Genomic DNA, 18,447 nt, shown 5'->3' with positions numbered 1-18,447 from the left:
CAAGGAAACTACAGGTAAAGTAGCTCAAAACCTAATGCGACCTTGGTAACTGGTACAAAATCAAACACGAAAAGAAGGTAAACTGACAAATAAACTAAGTCACAGTTTCAGCACGACACAAGTCTCAATATGGCATATATTTTTGAAGTAACTTTGTGGTTGACCGACAGCAATATCCCTTACACTCAGATTTGAGTCTCCTAAATTCGACAAATTAGCTCACCCTCTCGTACTAAGTACTTGTTGGTCACTTATATTTAAAATGTTTGCGGTCGAAAAGGAAGGAAATAAAATATCAAAATATTCCGCGTTGAATTCATTCGGAGTAATATTATATTTAGCTTCTCAAATTGTCAACATGTACCAAGAGAGCTCTGAAATCTGTACTGTGGGAATAAGAGTTGTACAGGCACGTGAGCTCGCGTCAACTCCGTGTACACATTCAACAGTTGACGTTCAGGTCATATTTACATTAACATTATATCGTGATACCTGGTTAAGATATAACGACTTAGTTAACGAACATAATCATGTTTGCAACATATTCAAAGTTTGATAATCTTAAGTTCTCCATAAGGCATTAAGCCATACTCTCTTATTCAGTCTTAAACCCCTGCTCGTTAATGATATAACCCATCCTGATGGTACATGGCCATTTATATTTGAAAGCGATCTCTTAGAGAAAAAAACTTATTTCGCTGCGACATTTATTGACTCATATTTATGACACCTATGCCATCTACGACAGAGATGAGTAATAGAGTTTCCCAAGGCAGTAAATGCGGTGATGAAATTTTAACTTTTACTTCAATTACTCTTTTCCCCGATCGATTTCACACACCGTTTTCAACCGAGGTGAGCATTGGCGTCCGCGGACTGTTTTCTTTCGAAAGAGTTGAGTAATATATTTTCCCAAGGCAGTGAATGCAGTAATGTTTATTATTTTTTTACTTCAATTACTCTTCTTCCCGTTCGTATCTCCCCACCGTTTTCAACCGCGGTGAGCGTTGGCGTTCGCGCGTTGTTTTCTTGTGGATATAGGGTTATCCGTCGACCGTTTACTTTCCAATAACGCGAAGAGAAGGTCGTGCATGTGTGACCTGTGTTTTTGGTAATAGAACGCTTTACGCCTTTTGTTAAGAGTCGTCTGAAGCTTACCTTGTGCCTTTAAAGGGGATAACAATATACGTCTTGTACCATTTCACATCAGAAATGATTTGCAGTCAGTATCTACAGTCAGTACATGATCTGCAGTCAGTATCTGCAGTCAGTACATGATCTGCAGTCAGTATCTACAGTCGGTACATGATCTGCAGTCAGTATCTGCAGTCTGTACATGATCTGCAGTCGGGATTTGCAGTCGGTACATGATCTGCAGTCAGTATTTGCAGTCTGTACATGATCTGCAGTCAGTATCTGCGGTTGGTAAATGATCTGCAGTCAGTATCTGCCGTCTGTACATGATCTGCAGTCAGGATCTGCAGTCGGTCCATAATCTGCAGTCAGTATTTGCAGTCAGTACATGATCTGCAGTCAGTATCTGCGGTCATACATGATCTGCAGTCAGTATCTGCAGTCAGTACATGCTCTGCAGTATGTATCTGCAGTCAGTACATGATCTGCAGTCTGTACATGATCTGCAGTCAGTACATGATCTGCCGTCAATTGTTCAACACTTGTTTATACGTCGGGTTCAAAGTTAGCCAAACATGTGTATTGATTGGTCAATATTTATCAAAGTGTTTATATTATCTAGTCAAATCATTAAATGTACAAGCTAGGCTAAATAAAAGTTGTAGATTACTTATCAAATTTGTATATAATTACTGGTGTCGTCATGATACAACATTTTGATATATTTTTGAAGGACATGCTCAAGTTAAACAATGCAAAGTTAAAATAATAAAACCCGACAAAAGAAGAATGATATAAATATATATGAAAGAAGCCTCACGAATGCATACTTTAACAGCAGAACGGTATGGTGGACGGTTGATGCTATTTCCATTTCGCGAGAATTTTTGTTTTGGCGGGTAAGCCAAATGTCGTCGATATTTTTGTGCGTTCGGAGATTTTATTGCATTTTGACAATTGAAAATGTCGTGGATAGATACTATAACTTTTATTTATTAGCCGTTATAGGTAAAATGTGGCGTTAAAATATTATTCGCGACATTTTCATGCGTTCGATATTTCAAGTTCGAATATATCTTGAGATTTTTTTTACGCCGCCGACTGTTTGAAGTTCGAACTAAAAACGACTCGGTGCTTGTTTGGCTTACCCGCGAATGTTTATGTACCAAAGAAAAAAAAACATCACGCGGAATGAAAATGGACGCGACCGGTCAATAGCAAAAACTTTGCTTTGGCTGCATCGAAAGGCCGGACTCCTCAGTCAACTCCTTGTAAATTTGATTTATTTTACCTGCAGTGGTGGCGTTTATAACGCTGTAGCAACATTTCAAACCTCTCACCAATTTGGCCATTTTAGGTTCAGAAAAAAATCTAGCTTTAGTTTTATTGAAGCTTTTAATGTTTACTGCACTTCTAGCATTCCATTGCCAGATGGGGACTAAACATAGAATTGCAATATCATAAAGTTTATCTACTAACTTGAGATAACTTGAGATAACTTTTACCAATACAAACATGTTAAAAAGAGAAACATAAAACAAGACAAATGATTCGGAGTATGTGAACCATTATGTGATGACGATGCTTTATCTGTATTGATTCCCAATTGTGCTGGTCTGATAACCAACATCGGGCAACCATTTTGGTCCCATAACGTGGTTTCTACTCATCGCATTAGAGCGCTTTCTTTTTCATTTCTGGGAAAACAAAAGGGATGATACTTGCTAAAAGAAAAATATATTTAGCCAAACGCAACTGCCATCGGAACAAGCCTTTGATAGCACAAACACAGAGAATATTAACTACTTAGTCTATATCGATACTATTTATGTACGCATATTTTATATACCGTATTTTTAAATATGTTTTGCTCAGTCATAGTATTACAAACTATATGAGGAATAAGTTACAATAAGGAAAAAATCCATACAATAGAGTATCTATAAATTGATCGAATTTCCGAATTTAGATTTTGCTGTGTTGGTGTTTATTGTTGTAGAACGCATGCTTGTAAAAAGCCATGCCCAGAAAAGAAAATCTGGGACAATAAAGTCAGTAAATATTGTAAAAATAATGTGTTGCTATTCAGCACACATCTTCATTCGGTTGAATTGTGTTAAAACATCAAATACGATAACATAGCTGGGATATCGAATATGATATCATTCGTATATAGGTTATTACAAAATGAGTAACGATCAATTACCCACGGGAATATAAGAATATGACTATGCCAAAATGTTATATATCACTCAAAATGACTTGATCATTCCACAAGGGAGGGAGTATTGGCTGCTTGTTGAACGCTATCGTGGTTATGATCCTATGTATGTATACCAGAATCATCTACACCAAAAGTTGTTTATTTACTTTTACTTTTCAATGTCTAGAATTTTCGTTACATTAGTGTAGGTTGTATTTTTCTCTCTGTGCACATAAAACCCTTTCAATTGTAAATTACGAGTTTCGGATGCCTTTTGTTTTAACGGTACAGGGATCAAAAGCAAAAAACATAACATACGAAAACACTCGATACATACAAGGCAACAACCACCGTTTAAATATACATTACTTTCAATATATATTAAAACAACAAATGTTGGGTTTGTTTTGGGTATCAATTCTTTACAAAATTATGTAAATCTCATCATCTCAGATATTTCAATAATCTGGAAACACTAAACAAGAAAACTAACACTGACTTCTTCGTTTATGACATTCTGACCAATGTCTTAACACTTGCAATCGACTTTAACAAAATAAAATAGTCTATGTTATCTGCAAAATTCCTATTGAATAATGAATATCTGGCAATTAAACTAATTTTAATTCTTTTTGAAACATTTACCAAGAGTGCTTTGAAATTAGCACCGTGTGAGTTTCACTTGTTCCAGCGAATGATCTCGTGTCAAGTCCGTTTAAGTATTCAAGGAAATGACTTAAATAACTCTAAGAAGAAATCTCAATCAATATGTTCAAACCTATGGGATACATGACGAAGATTGAAAATTATGTATTATAGATGAACGGATATATGAATCCACAGCACTCATATATATTGCACTAGAAATATGGATCTTTTTGTGCAGACATCATGCCAGAGTATTCTATATCATCTAACAGATGGCATTATACTTTGCCAAAAAAATTATCGTAAACTCTGCAAAGAATAGATTCAAGTTTGTTAAATTAGATATTTTTGGTTTTTGCAGTAATCAAAACAAAATACGTTTGACATTCCATTTAGTCTTATTATTAACTCATAATCTGCAAGTTCTGCTGACAACATTTTTATTGTTTTGAGTCTGTTGTATTTAGGAAGAATGTACTTAAAAAGTATTTCTTGTGTCTTGGGTTTACATGGAACGCGCGAGTTGGAAGGAAACTAAGTCACGTCTGTATAATATATAGTATATATTTGATGTGTTTGTAATGTATTCTAAATGTAATACTAAATGGTATATTGACTATTGTTTATATGTTTGATCATGTTGATGGATGATGAAGTGTATGTTTAAATCCAAAGAAACTATTCTATTATATTCTGTAAATGTAAGTATTTTTCCAAACAAGACATCATTTCGTGTTGCAAATAAATGCGGTGCACACCATTGATAAGGTGTTGGGGGAAGTAATAATGACGACAAATGTTCCAGAAGCGTCACACACTAGTTCACGTTATAAAACTAACCAATTATTACTTGTACACAACAAAAGACAATGAAACATGCACTAAAAAACTTGCTTTTTTATTCATATACCAAATTCAATGTCTTTCAACTGAATAAAACTGCTTCTCTTCTACAGCACAAATCACTTTACGAATATCTGTGAAGTTTTATTAGTGCCTGTTCACGCGTGTATAGCTGAGAGTGGCATATCGTCTGGTTTACACCCTATGAATTGATCTACGTCATATTCTCGATGAAGATGTCAAAATTGCTCTATGCATTTTTATACTTCACTAAAGAATATAGATATGCTTTATAGCGAACACTTAAGTCTTGGCGGAAATGGATCACCCAGGTGATGGGTGAAATTATGGACCAGTTTAATAAAAGGGAGCAGAACAAAATATTTCGAAACCATTAACCTGAGACAAAAATGTTATACGTTCGTGATCTCTAAACATACGTCAATTTGAACATTGGTAAAAGTGGCGGATGGAAGACATGCACTTCAATATGGTTCGGCAGGAATCCTTCGATAACATGTTTTATACCAGTTCACATAGCCCTTGTGTCATAAAACAGTGTTTAACTTTATTGAGTTAAATGAACATGTTCCAATCAAAGTTAAAAAGCAAAGTTCGTAAGGCAGAACAGCCATGAACTGGAACACTTTAAAACAAGAAACAAACGGTTCTCATTTTGCTATGGTTGAATTCTATGTCCCCACATCATTACGGTTTGTGCTTGGTTACGTTTAAGATTTAAGAAAACAACAACAAACAAAAATCCATTTAAAGCTCTAGTGTTACCTATAGCAGTCATAGGTTTTGTTCCCTTGTGGGTATGCCTTTTGCAATATTAGGTGTAACAAGGAATCACTGACAAAAACACAATACACTGGATTTAGTAGCATTAACAACACAAACCGTTCTGAGTTAACGTGAGTAATTATGAGATGACGAAGCTTGATGTGTATTGATCCCCAACGTGGCGGTCTAATGACCGAAATTGGGCAACCACTTAGGTCCCATAACGTTGTTTCTATTCAGGCGACGAATGCAAATCGCACTGACGTTTTTTGCTGCTTATTTTCTGAGAAACAAACATAATGATAGTACATTTAAAGAAAAACTATTTAATCACCAAAAAATCCTATAGTTTTTATTTTGTATCTGTTACAGAATTTAGTATCATTAACTTGTTGGTATTCAGCTCATATCTTCATTCTACAATATCAACTGAGATAATTTGACTAAATAATCGAAGATCGTTTCCGTCTTCAAGAGATAATTATAAATAAATGTATCACCCAAGGGACTTAATGTAGATGACTTTGTCCAAAAGGTTTGCGCCTGTTTTTGTATTTGCTTTTATATTTGTAATGATTTTTTATTATGGATTAATCTGGAACAAACAAGTCGGAATCAATATTTTCCCAGAAAAAAACTCATTTCTTACTGCCAATTGCACAAACCATCATTTATAACATGTTGTCGGAAGTCAAATTGACGGCGAACGTCCACGAGCTCGACACAATTATTCATATACTAGTATTACAAGACTACTCGTGCATTGTTCACAACAAAGGATAACGAGAAATGACATTTCTGTCTTTGTCGTTTAAAATTAAAAACTGAATGCATTTTCTTCTCCTCTCCTTCGCAAATCAATTTACCTAATTCGGTGGCGGTATGTTAGTGCCCGTACATGCGTGGATTTCAGAGATACACTGTCATGTCGTCTGGCTCTTATTCTATTTCACCCTAAACATCAGTCTTACCTGCATTGTAATGGGGAAGTAAAAAATTGCTGTATAATACAATGTATAAATGTACAGACAGTTTCATCAAAGTGAGTTATGAGTTATAATTTTAAGACGGAAAATGCAATGAGATATAGAATTAGATCGAACCAATCAATGCATATTCAAACTCCCAAATCTTATATAAATCTGATCTGAACAGAGCAATACATCTGCCATATCGCACTTTACTGAAACACGGTGAGTGTTAATATTTGTTTAAATCAAATATATCAATGTAGTTTGATTAAGGATGTTGTTGAAGCCTTAAAAGATTTGAAATCTGAACGCTGAAGGGGTCCTGCCTTTACTTATTAGTATTGTTTTCATAAAATATTAGTCAGTAAATTGATTGATACAGGATGTTTGTCGGAAATTTCAAATAAGGGTTTTATTGTGTCAGTATTCGATAGAAGTACTGACGATCCTGGTCCAAACAGAGGAATTACATTGCTTAGTATCTTTGGAGGAACATATTTACGAAATGTTGAATAAAAGACTTACATCTTGGCAAGAGAACTATAATGTTTTTGTTGAAGCTAAGCCAGGGTTAATACAAAAGAGTAATTTTGATAACACGGTTGTATGATCTTAATAAAACATCTGATTAATAGGAATTAGAGATGATTTTTTCTTCACTTTTATAGATATTTCAAAAGCATTGGATAACATGTAATGAGAAATATTATTTGGTAAGCTTATAAAACTAAATTTGATATGTAAACTAACGGATGTTAATAGAAATATGTAAATGCATGTCAAATCAAGAGACGGAACTAACAATACTGATAATGGCCAATGCAGTTGTATTATTGGTGCACGACGAGGGGAAAGCATCTCTCTATGGTTCATCAAGACAAACATATTATACATACCGCGCTTATACAAATGCTTTGAAGATCACAGAATTACTGCAGTCAGAAAAAAACTGTTGTAAGTTAAAATTAAGAAAGATAACATCTGTTTATTAGAAATGTTTGTTACAAGAAACTCATTAAGTTACCATTAGTAAATGTGCGAATACATGAAATCACTTGATATGTCATAAGTAAAAGCATTTTTAATCATCAACATGTTCTCAATTGACGCTGTAAAACTTATCTTTGTCCAAAAACGTTTGATTTTTTACATACTACCTCCCTAATTTATTAGCCAGTTGTTGCATGTGTACTCATGCGCATATGAATAAATGTATGTATACTAAAATAAAAAAAACAACAAAAAAAAACAAAACAAAAACCGATGCCCCAGAAATAAGTACTAAACCAACAGAACAGCCGTTAACTTAAATATTTATAATAAACATATATTTACATCTGCATTAAGAAGTCGGACTTGCTATCCAGGGAATACTATACATTTGCTTGGTAGCAAATTTGGTTCTTACTATTTAAGTTAATGCTGTTGCATTCCATTTCCACAAAAATATGTCTAGTTATTTAATAACTACTATATTAAAAGGATTCGCCGACAAAACAAACGCATTGAAATGATTAACATTTAAAAACAAACATATTGGAGAAAACGTAAACAATTAGTTATACAAGATGGCGAAGCATGGTGTGTATTGATCGTCATGCGGTGGCCTAATGGGCTACCCTGAGCAATCAATAAGGTCCCATAACGTTGTTTCTATTCATGCGACGCAGGAGAATTGCACGTTTATGATGGGACTTTGAATGTCTGCGGAAATAAAAAAGAATGAAAGCGAAAACAAAGAACCATTGTACAACGCAAATGATCTTAACATTTACAATCTAGTCTATTTCGATACAATCGAAACTGTTGTTGGACCATCTGTTAATGAATCTTGTATCATTCATTTGTTGCTATTCAGTAGCAATATTATGTTCTGCTAAATTGTTTTTAAAATATCAATTACGATAGCATTGCTGAAATATCGGAGATCGTTCCATCTTAAATACGTTATTACAAAATGAATAACCCAAGGGACTTCAAGATTAGGACTTAGTCCAACTGTTATATATCAGCCACAAAGACGATCATTACACGAGGGAGGGAGTATTGGCAACTCGTTGAACGTTATCGTGGTTATGAACCAATATATTCAAAATATTTCTTGGTAATTCAGCGGTGGCCTTTAACGAGTTTGTTTTAATCTACTGGTTATTCCATATCTGTATATTTCTAGATTGTTGGTCAACATTTATCAGCTTTTCATTCTCTGCTCGATGACAGTGACGAACAAACTTCATATGCTAAGCGTTTTGATGACTGGCCAAAATAGTTTCTGTCATTACTTAGATCTGGAAGCATTTGTTTGCTTACTGCATTATGATGCTATAGAGACACTAAAATTACCAAGGAAATACAGGAAAAGTAGCTCAAAACCTAATGCGACTTTGGTAACTGGTACAAAATCAAACACGCAAAAAAGGTAAACTGACAAATAAACTAAGTCAACGCAAGGCAATATACATAGTTTAAATATGCTTATTTACAAATATTTCTTTGAAACAATAAAAACAGTCGGGCAGACGAACCTACCAACAAACTTACAATATACAGCACTGGACAACAATCCCAGTTTCAGCAACACACAAATTTCAATATGGCATATGTTTTATGAAGTAACTTTGTGGTTGACCGACAGCAATCCCCCTTACACTCAGATTTGAGTCTCCTAAATTTGACAAACTAGCTCACCCTCTCGTACTTAGTACTTGTTGGTCACTTTTATTTGAAATGTTTGTGATCGAAAAGGAAGGAAATAAAATATCAAAATATTCCGCGTTGAATTCATATGGAGTAATATTATATTTGGCTTCTCAAATTGTCAACATGTACCAAGAGAGCTCTGAAATCTGTACTGTGGGAATAAGAATTGTACAGGCACGTGAGCTCGCGTCAACTCCGTGTACATATTCACATAATACATAACAGTTGACGTTCAGGTCATCTTTACATTATATCGTGATACCTGGTTAAGATATAACGACTTGGTTAACGAACATAATCATGTCTGCAACATAATCAAGTTTGATAATCTTAAGTTCTTCATAAGGCATTAAGCCATACTCTCTTATGCAGTCTTAAACCCCTGCTCGTTAATGATATTACCCATCCTGATGGTACATGGCCATTTATATTTGAAAACGATCTCTTAGAGAAAAAAAACTTATTTCCCTACGACATTTATTGACTCATATTTATGACACCTATGCCATTTACGACAGAGATGAGTAATAGAGTTCCCCAAGGCAGTAAATGCGGTGATGAAATTTAAACTTTTACTTCAATTACTCTTTTCCCCGATCGATTTCACACACCGTTTTCAACCGAGGTGAGCATTGGCGTCCGCGGACTGTTTACTTTCGAAAGAGTTGAGTAATATATTTCCCCAAGGCAGTGAATGCAGTAATGTTTATTTTTTTACTTCAATTACTCTTCTTCCCGTTCGTATCTCCCCACCGTTTTCAACCGCGGTGAACATTGGCGTCCGCGGGTTGTTTTTCTTGTGGATATACAGTTATCCGTGAGACCGTTTCCTGTCCAATAACGCGAAGAAGGTCGTGAAGTTTAGTTTCATTTAGTTTCGATATTTCGAAGAATATTCGACAACAAATATCTGTTACTGGTTCTGAACAATGTTGCATGCATTATTCATTTTCAAGCTGGTGCTGACTCCGATAAAATTATAATAAGTATAAGTATTGACAGATTTAAGGACAAGTGTTAGGTTATTTATATATGAACTATTTAGAATCCTTGTGATCCAGTGAACTTGTGTTTCACTGACGTTCCAAGGCGGTGATACCATTATTTATTGATAAAGCTATCTTCACACATGTGTGACCTGTGTTTTTGGTTATGGAACGTTTTATGCCTTTTATTTAGTGTCGTCTGAGCCCTTCCTTTGTGCCTTTAAAGGGGGTTTATATTTGATTTTTAGACTACTGATAATGGTTTTTTTTTTATATCTTGTCCTCTGAACACGGGGTTTATATTTGATATCTTGACTACTGGGCCTGTTCCTTTAGTTTACATTGTATAAATGACAGGTAAATGTCGACTATTCTGTGCAAATGTCATGCCCATGCTCTTTGTTACTCTCATGATGTCAATGGAAGTAAATTTTGATAGGAAAACGTGGATGTTGCAAATCCTCGAAAGACGGAAAATGATTTTTTTTCTTTCATAATATGTTTAGAATCTACTCCCAGTCATAAAACCAGTTTTGTAGCGCCATTAGCATTTGACAATTCTCTATTATTAATTGTAGCTGATGTGCCAAAAGTTCATAAGCATGTAGAAACAAACAACTTTTGTTTTGGCTTAACAAAGAAAAGAAGAGCACCAGCTGCAACAAAATACGTCCGTCCTATTGTTATGACACCAAGCTTGGTGATAGCTGGTTTAATGTTAGCCAAATTGTACTTTCCAAAATATTAAGCCCTTATACATTCCGACCAATTTGAGGATGATTGGCTTCAAAAATCATTGATCGGACAATACCGATTACAGTCTATTTCTATAAGTAAAGGGCAATAACTCTCAAGTGACTCGAACGAACGTAATGGGTTTCTTTTCAACTTTTTTCCCGAGATATTATGTCCATACAGAGTTTAACCAAATTATGTAATGATTGGACAGATGCTTCTTAAGTCGGACAACAAACTGGACAACGCCCTCCCTCCCGTATGCCGCATGTGAAACTATAATACGTCCCGTTCTATGAGCAAGCGTATAAAACTATTCTTTTGGAAGCTAGGTCATTGCTTCAACTAAAATCATTATTTCCTTAAAAAAACAGCGTTTCTTGTTGCCAATAAATGAGAAATCCGCCATTCATAAGGTGTCGCCGGATGCCAAATTGACGGCTAGCTTCCCAGGAGATTTCGCACAATCATACACCGTTTAAAACGTATCGCTTATGCTTAGGACACAACAATGGCCAATGAGAATGGGCCTTTTATTATTTTATTTAATCTAAAAGTGATTGTTTTGGCCCAAGATTAATGATTTCGCTTTTTATACGAGACTTTAAAACCCAATCTGTGGTGGTATATCAGAGGACGTTCGTGCGTGTTTGGCAGAGAGTATCAGTCTTGTCGTCTGTAGGCGTACGGTTTTGTTGATATCTTATAGTTTCACGCGATAAATTAATTCAATACTATCTAGCTATCACGTAACAAAGTTGATGCCTTTCAGTACTTCCTTTCAGTTGAAATGTTTTAAAGTGTATCTAATTCATAACACATTTCTTTATTATACAAATATATTTGCCATCAGGCCTTGTCTGTTCCATAAGGTATTGTCTCTGAATGATAGGTCGAATATATGAGTTGAACACCCCCTTGAATTGTCCCAAAAATTCCCCCCCCCCCCAAAAAAAAAACTAGTACAATTCTTGAAAAGAGACAAAATTTACTCATTAACCAAATTGTTATTGTTGATATTGAGTTAGAAAATAAAGAATTATTTATTCACAGACATGTTGGCTCCAACGAGGGAATTAGCACACGGTATTTAGGCATCTTGCGCACAATTAGATATCTATGTAAACGATATTGACATTTGTTTGCAACCATTTGTTGAGAAGAAATAATTGCTGACGTGGATCAGCGTTCTTAGTGCCCAAACCTCTTATAATATCCTTATCAGAAATATGTAGCAGTTCTCCTTGATCGCTCCCTTGAGGTCTAATTATTGAAATGATGTTTCTTGCGGACTAGGATTATTGAACAATTAATAGGAAACTATAACATACACATAATCCTCATATATCATTCTTGTGAATGTTCTCTTTTACTTGTATGCGCATGCAATAGTATTTTCACGGGAACAAAACAAATCTATTTAGTGTTCATTATTTAGGTCCCCGTGCACCGACACATTAGTTACCACACAAAGGGTATATCAACTAATACTGTGAATAAAGAAGCTTTATATTTATCAATCAAATTGTATTCTAGAGTTAATGTCATGAACTAATTACAACACAAGCATAACGAATATATCCTATTTTGTTGCTTCAATCGGATCAACCTCTCGGCATTGATTCATCTTCCACAACACCTGGTGTAAGTTTTATGACTGTTCTTGTCGCCCGTTATGAACACGTCAACATAGTTTTTTTTTTCATGTAGTTGAATTATTCACTAAAACCTACACATACAGGGATTGTACATGTTGTTTTCATTGTATAATTCAAAGACATAGACAATAACTATGTTAACGAATTAAAAGCGAAACTATATTAGAAAATTGCAAGTGTAAATCAAAGGCACAAGGTAATGTTTGAAAGTGTTGCATTGACCAATATCGTCAATGAACAGTCATAAACGAAGCAATACTGCTGTTTTCATAATCTGTATAAATATTATATGCATTCTGCCTCCGAAGGTTTTAGATACTACTCGCTATCGGAATATTTTTACGATAAATGTAGCATCTACACCATATACACATCTGTTTTACGTGGCCTCTTGATATGTTTATTCATACTTATATATTTTAGCTTGATAGTGACTAATGCTGACAATTTATAGAATCACGCTCCTGGGAGGAAACAAGTTTCTGTGTGCATTTGAGAGGCCATGCGAAGGTACTCCCTGCCCTGGGAACATCGAACCCACAACCTGTTACGTGAGAAGCGGAGATCACAAATACCGGTATACCAGACCACTATAATCCTATACATAATTTTGGATTGCCACTTTGTCACAGCTGAAAACAATCTAAACGTTGGTGTGAAATGCCTCACCAAACCCGCTGCAATAGTTATGCCAAAGTCAACGTAAGTTAACTATACATAAGTCATAAACAAAAAGTGTTAACACTTTGATGTGAAAAGCATAGCAAAAACCCATTGCAATAGCAATAGCCATGTCAACATAAATTAACCATACATAATTAATAAACAAAATATGAACATGACGTTACAATGATCTTTGTTGGCTAATTGATATTTGAAGACTAGTGTTTAGGTTTCGACTTCAAAGTTAGATGTTTATCTGCAAGGATTCACAGAATTTCCCCTGAACTCGCTAATTTACGAGTGTTACAAATCTCTAATGGTGTTTAAATATTGTATGCAAAAAGGCGAAAGAGATTGATGAATCGTCAGTATAATTCTCTTGAGGCATATCTAGAAATATTTCGTCTTCTGAATCTGAATAATTGAATAGTCAATAATAATCATTAACCGAGACAACTATTATAACCCTAATGATACTTGTGTCGTTCTCTAATTTACATTATCTGAAAGGAAAGTATTTGAAGTACAGAGCCTCAAAGTTACGGACCTACTATCGCATTACAATAAAAGTGCATCTTAGCTGTTGGTCCCAACGCGTGCTTGCGCTTCGATTCACTTTACGACGTTTCAATATATTCTGGATGGGAGATCCTTCGAAAATACAGAAGTAATCCGAAGTATAAAAGTGGCATTATTGGTTTGATTCAGACTGTTCGTTTGTAGGAGCGATAACACTAGCGGTAGTTCCAACATAGATAGCCTTGTGGTTTTCGCTAAGCGTTCAAAAGCGGTTACCCCAACGTTTATTGACAATTACACAGTTTTATTGACATTGATATAAACTGTGTTTGTGTGTAATTAAGCGTTGATTTCTGTGCCATAAATGTGATCTTTGCGTAGGTGTTTTGACTGCTATTTTTGTGCCATTACACATGCTTCTTGTAGGTGTTTAGTTGCTATTCTTGTGGCATTAAACATAATCGTTGTAGGTGTTTTGACTGCTATTCTTGTGCTATTAAACATGATCATTGAATGTGTTTGACTGCTATTCTTGTGCTATTAAACATGATCATTGAATGTGTTTTGACTGCTATTCTTGTGCTATTAAACATGATCTATGTAGGTGTTTGGTTGTTATTCTTGTGCTATTAATGATGATATTTGTATGTGTTTGGTTGCTATTCTTGTGCCATTAAATATACTCTTTGTAGGTGTCTGGCCGCTTTTTGTGTGTCATTGAACATAATCCTTGTAGGTGTTTGGCTGCTGGTATTGACACTATTTTGGTATCTAATTGTCAAGAAAAAAACAATTATATTCAAGGGCCTCCCCTCAAACGAATATCACTTAGCGGATGAAGTACTCGCCACCAAAACGAACATCACCAACCTGACAATAAATATGTTTAATACAAAGTAAGCATAACCACGACGAATGAAATACATGTTGTTTAGTTCCGCATTTCGGGACTGCCTTTGACCGTTTCCATGCGTTACATTTTTGCAAAACGGTTTTATTGCAAACGCTTCAACCAAACTTCGATATAAAACAGTGAGACGTATAAGACAATAACGTGGTATCGTGACAAGGATATTATGTGCACCCATGCAATTTATAAAACCCACCAAATATTGCCTACAGCTGTCGGTTCTGAGACGGCAGTGTTTATGATGTTTAGTGATGGGAAGTTGTACGCAAATAGTGGAACAATTTTTCCCCGCGAGACTCACTGACCGTTTTAGATCACAGTACATTGAAGCAGATCGCAGGAAACTTACGTCAAGGCAAAACAATCGATGTACAAACCACACCATAACGAGAAACCTCCACAGTTTCGGCGGATACACGATTATTAATTATTACAAATTGTGTTAGTTATGATGATAAACATTGCTCTGTAAATCGTTGAAAATATTCAGAATTCGGTCGGGTAGAGAAATTTTAGTATATGACATGTTTTATTAAAAAAGTACACATAAAGACTATGATAGATATTTCAACACAAAACGAATAACGCAACACAATTTTGCTATCACTTAATGATATTTTGTTACATAACTTTAGGGAGTTCTAATAAATGTTCACATTCATTCATAGCCTTGACTTTACAACCTTGACTTTGGACGAAACATAGACACAATAGCTCAAGTCCAGTCGATTTATACTAAGTTTGCATTACCAAACACACAAGGCACAAAATAACACATATCCTTCTTTTACAAATATGCTCTTTCTTACAAATAATACACTATATTACGTTTTGCGCAATCTATTTTTCTTTTCCTTTTCACTGAAAAACAACAAAAATACTTATTCCATCTTTTACCATACACAGTTACTAATTTAGTATTTTACAGGAACTGAAGAGTATAATTTTCTTGTCGGAAAATGATAGTTCATTCATTTATAAAAAAATGTTATGAGAAGCTGGCCATTTCTATTTCAGCAATTTAATGCTCTGTTTGAGCGCCATAATCATTGTTGTATGTCACAACGGAATGCTCATTATAAGTATTAATGCGGTAAAGGGAATGTCCCGGAAAACTGCTGGGGGTAAAACGATTGTTTTAGACAAAAACAATGCGGTGAAATGAATAACAACGACATTCAATACGGTTAAATGAATGTCCCAGACAAACAATGTGGTAAAATGAGTGCTTCCGATAAACAATGTGGTAAAATGAATGTCATTGACAAACAATGCGGTAAAATAAATACCCTAACAAGTAGCGGAAAAATGAATGTCACAGAAAAACAATGCGGTAAAAACGGTATGTCACACTAAATAAAATGCTACACGGGTTCGTATCTCAAAAAGTGAAGTACAGCACCTATACTATAATTTTATATTCTTCCGATAAGACAGCAGTTATAACGAACGGAATTTATAACCCAGAATGCAGCCGAATGTAAACCTTAATTTAGATTTAAGAAAACCTCATTGGTGAGCAAGCCTTGAAAAAGGCAATCAAATTACATTTAAAATATATCATGTATTTTATAAAAATAATTCTCAGTGAAATTAAACAACATAACTGCAAACATCATCAAATATAAATGTGGATAGGTTTTTTCCAATGCCAAAAGTAATACCAATATCAATATCAGTACCTTCATTAACATAAACTGTCAACAATATTTAAAAACTAATTTTAATTAAATATAAATCAAACATTTATATTACTTAAATTCAAACTTACCACTTGTGCACTCATCTTTGCTTTTGAGTCCTGTACTAGAGCAAATGGTCGCTATAATATTTCACAATATGTGGCGTCCCGTCCGTTCCTATCCTTTAACAGCAGTGAGAGTCCCGCGGTCCCAATATCGGCGAAGAGAGTTGGCCGATAATAACTATTTGTTAAGAGCGCTGTTGTTTCAAACCGCACTCTATTACTTTATTGAATTTGGAAAAGACCAGAGGCAGGTTGTTCAATGGGGTTGATAATAGATGGTGACACCGATGGAAGAAACGATCGCGTATTGATTGCACTTGTCGCGAAAATTGCTACCACTTTTGATGAACTACTCTTTGGTCGTATTTAAGCTATATTAGCTGTTTTGAAGTAGAATTAGTTCCTGTCTCTGACAAAAATCGACATTTATACATAACAATCTGAATTCAAGTTTCAGAATAAGCATTATAATGTACCTACTTGTAGAGCACAAAAAGTCACAAGATGGTCAATAGTAGAAGATTTGTTACTTGACATAACATTTTAAACTATGAAATAGCAACGAAAGACAAATAAATCAGATAATGCTCGGGCGTTGCAATCTAAAAGCATGATATCGTCTTTAACAAGATCGCAAAAAAAAGATTCATTATTGTCTTGTGAAGAATTTGTATTTTTCAAATTTCCATCAAAAACATTTTGAGTATTTTTTAAAACCTTCGCACTTTACTCATAAATGTGTCAGATTTCAAGTCCTTCAGCCAATCTCGACAGCGTTTGGAAGACAACAACTTTTTATTACAATTTTCTTCGTTCACACAAAATTACTATTATTGGAAACAACAAAAGATGGAATATAATAGTTATTACGAATAACTTTGAATGATATTTTGAAGAATTCTTTTGCTTTTATATGCACAAAATTAAAGTGACCAACAATTCAACAAAGACCTGCACACATCGTTTCCGCTGTGTGTAGTTTTATGCCTGGATATGACCATTGAATCCATGAAAATGATATATTCTTCAAAAGTGATCATTGAGAAAACAAACACCTATTAACAGTTTGTGAAAACAACAGTCTATGTTTGATCAACTTATAGATATCAGATATTAATGGATAGGGCAACACTGTCAACCTGCCCTAGCATCGGCGATAGTGGCAGTCTATTGTCAAGAATAAGTGTCAAGAATAAGAATAAGTGACTATATTCAAGAATCATCCCGAAGGAATAGACAATAGATTACTGCAATGTGGACACAGTTCAGGGCGACCTTTAACGAGCACAGCATTATTTGACGTCAACTGTAGTGGTAGATACATATATTCTGGAGGAGTGACCTTTGCGAAAAGTACATTTAAAGAACGAACATAGTCTGTTCATTGCGCCTAGGGAATAATGTTTGTTGTACTTCTTAAACAGCCCCACACTGTTTAGTTCATGTTAAAAATGTATAGCTTTAAATCTATTTGTATTAAGAATCGGAAAGAAAACGGACCTTAATTGTCTCCATCTGTATATGAACTATAAGATTATGAGTATATTACTAAGGTTTTAACAAAAACGTTGAAACAACTGCAATTAAATGTTTTCTTAAATGGCAGAGAGCAAACTAAACTCTCTTTTTTTACACATGGTCGACCATCACAGTGTACTTACTTGTTCTAGGCAGTCTGAAAAAACAATCTAACTTGATGAATTGTTTCTGTACAGCCAGTAAAGATTGTTGTCAAAAGGTCCACCAGAAGACACTCTATCAATTAGGTCACTGTATATTTGGCTACTGGGCTTGTTCGAACTAGAAATAAAAGGCGATCAAAGCATTAAATATATTTACATTCATTGCTTTTAAAAGAAAAAAACAACAACTTATTGACAAACGCCTATGACTATGGTAAAAAAATCGAAGGTAAAAACTATATACAGGACACTTCAGCAGATA

At 34.7% G+C, this 18,447-nt stretch overlaps 1 protein-coding gene across 1 annotated transcript in view; it reads right to left on the bottom strand.

The window, feature by feature from the left end:
- The window catches only part of LOC128209102 (uncharacterized), a 29,531-nt gene extending 12,836 nt beyond the window's left edge, over positions 1 to 16,695 (bottom strand). The window contains exon 1 of the mRNA XM_052912956.1: positions 16,528 to 16,695. Within this exon, the coding sequence (XP_052768916.1) occupies positions 16,528 to 16,542 (15 nt within the window). The 5' untranslated portion in view covers positions 16,543 to 16,695. The remainder of the gene's footprint in view (positions 1 to 16,527) is intronic.
- Between the last annotated feature and the right edge of the window lie 1,752 nt (positions 16,696 to 18,447).

This window comes from Mya arenaria, chromosome 11 (genome assembly GCF_026914265.1).
Source record: "Mya arenaria isolate MELC-2E11 chromosome 11, ASM2691426v1".
Lineage (NCBI taxonomy): Eukaryota > Metazoa > Mollusca > Bivalvia > Myida > Myidae > Mya > Mya arenaria.
Note: the sequence above shows the minus strand (reverse complement) of the source record. Positions and strands in the feature narration are given on the sequence as shown.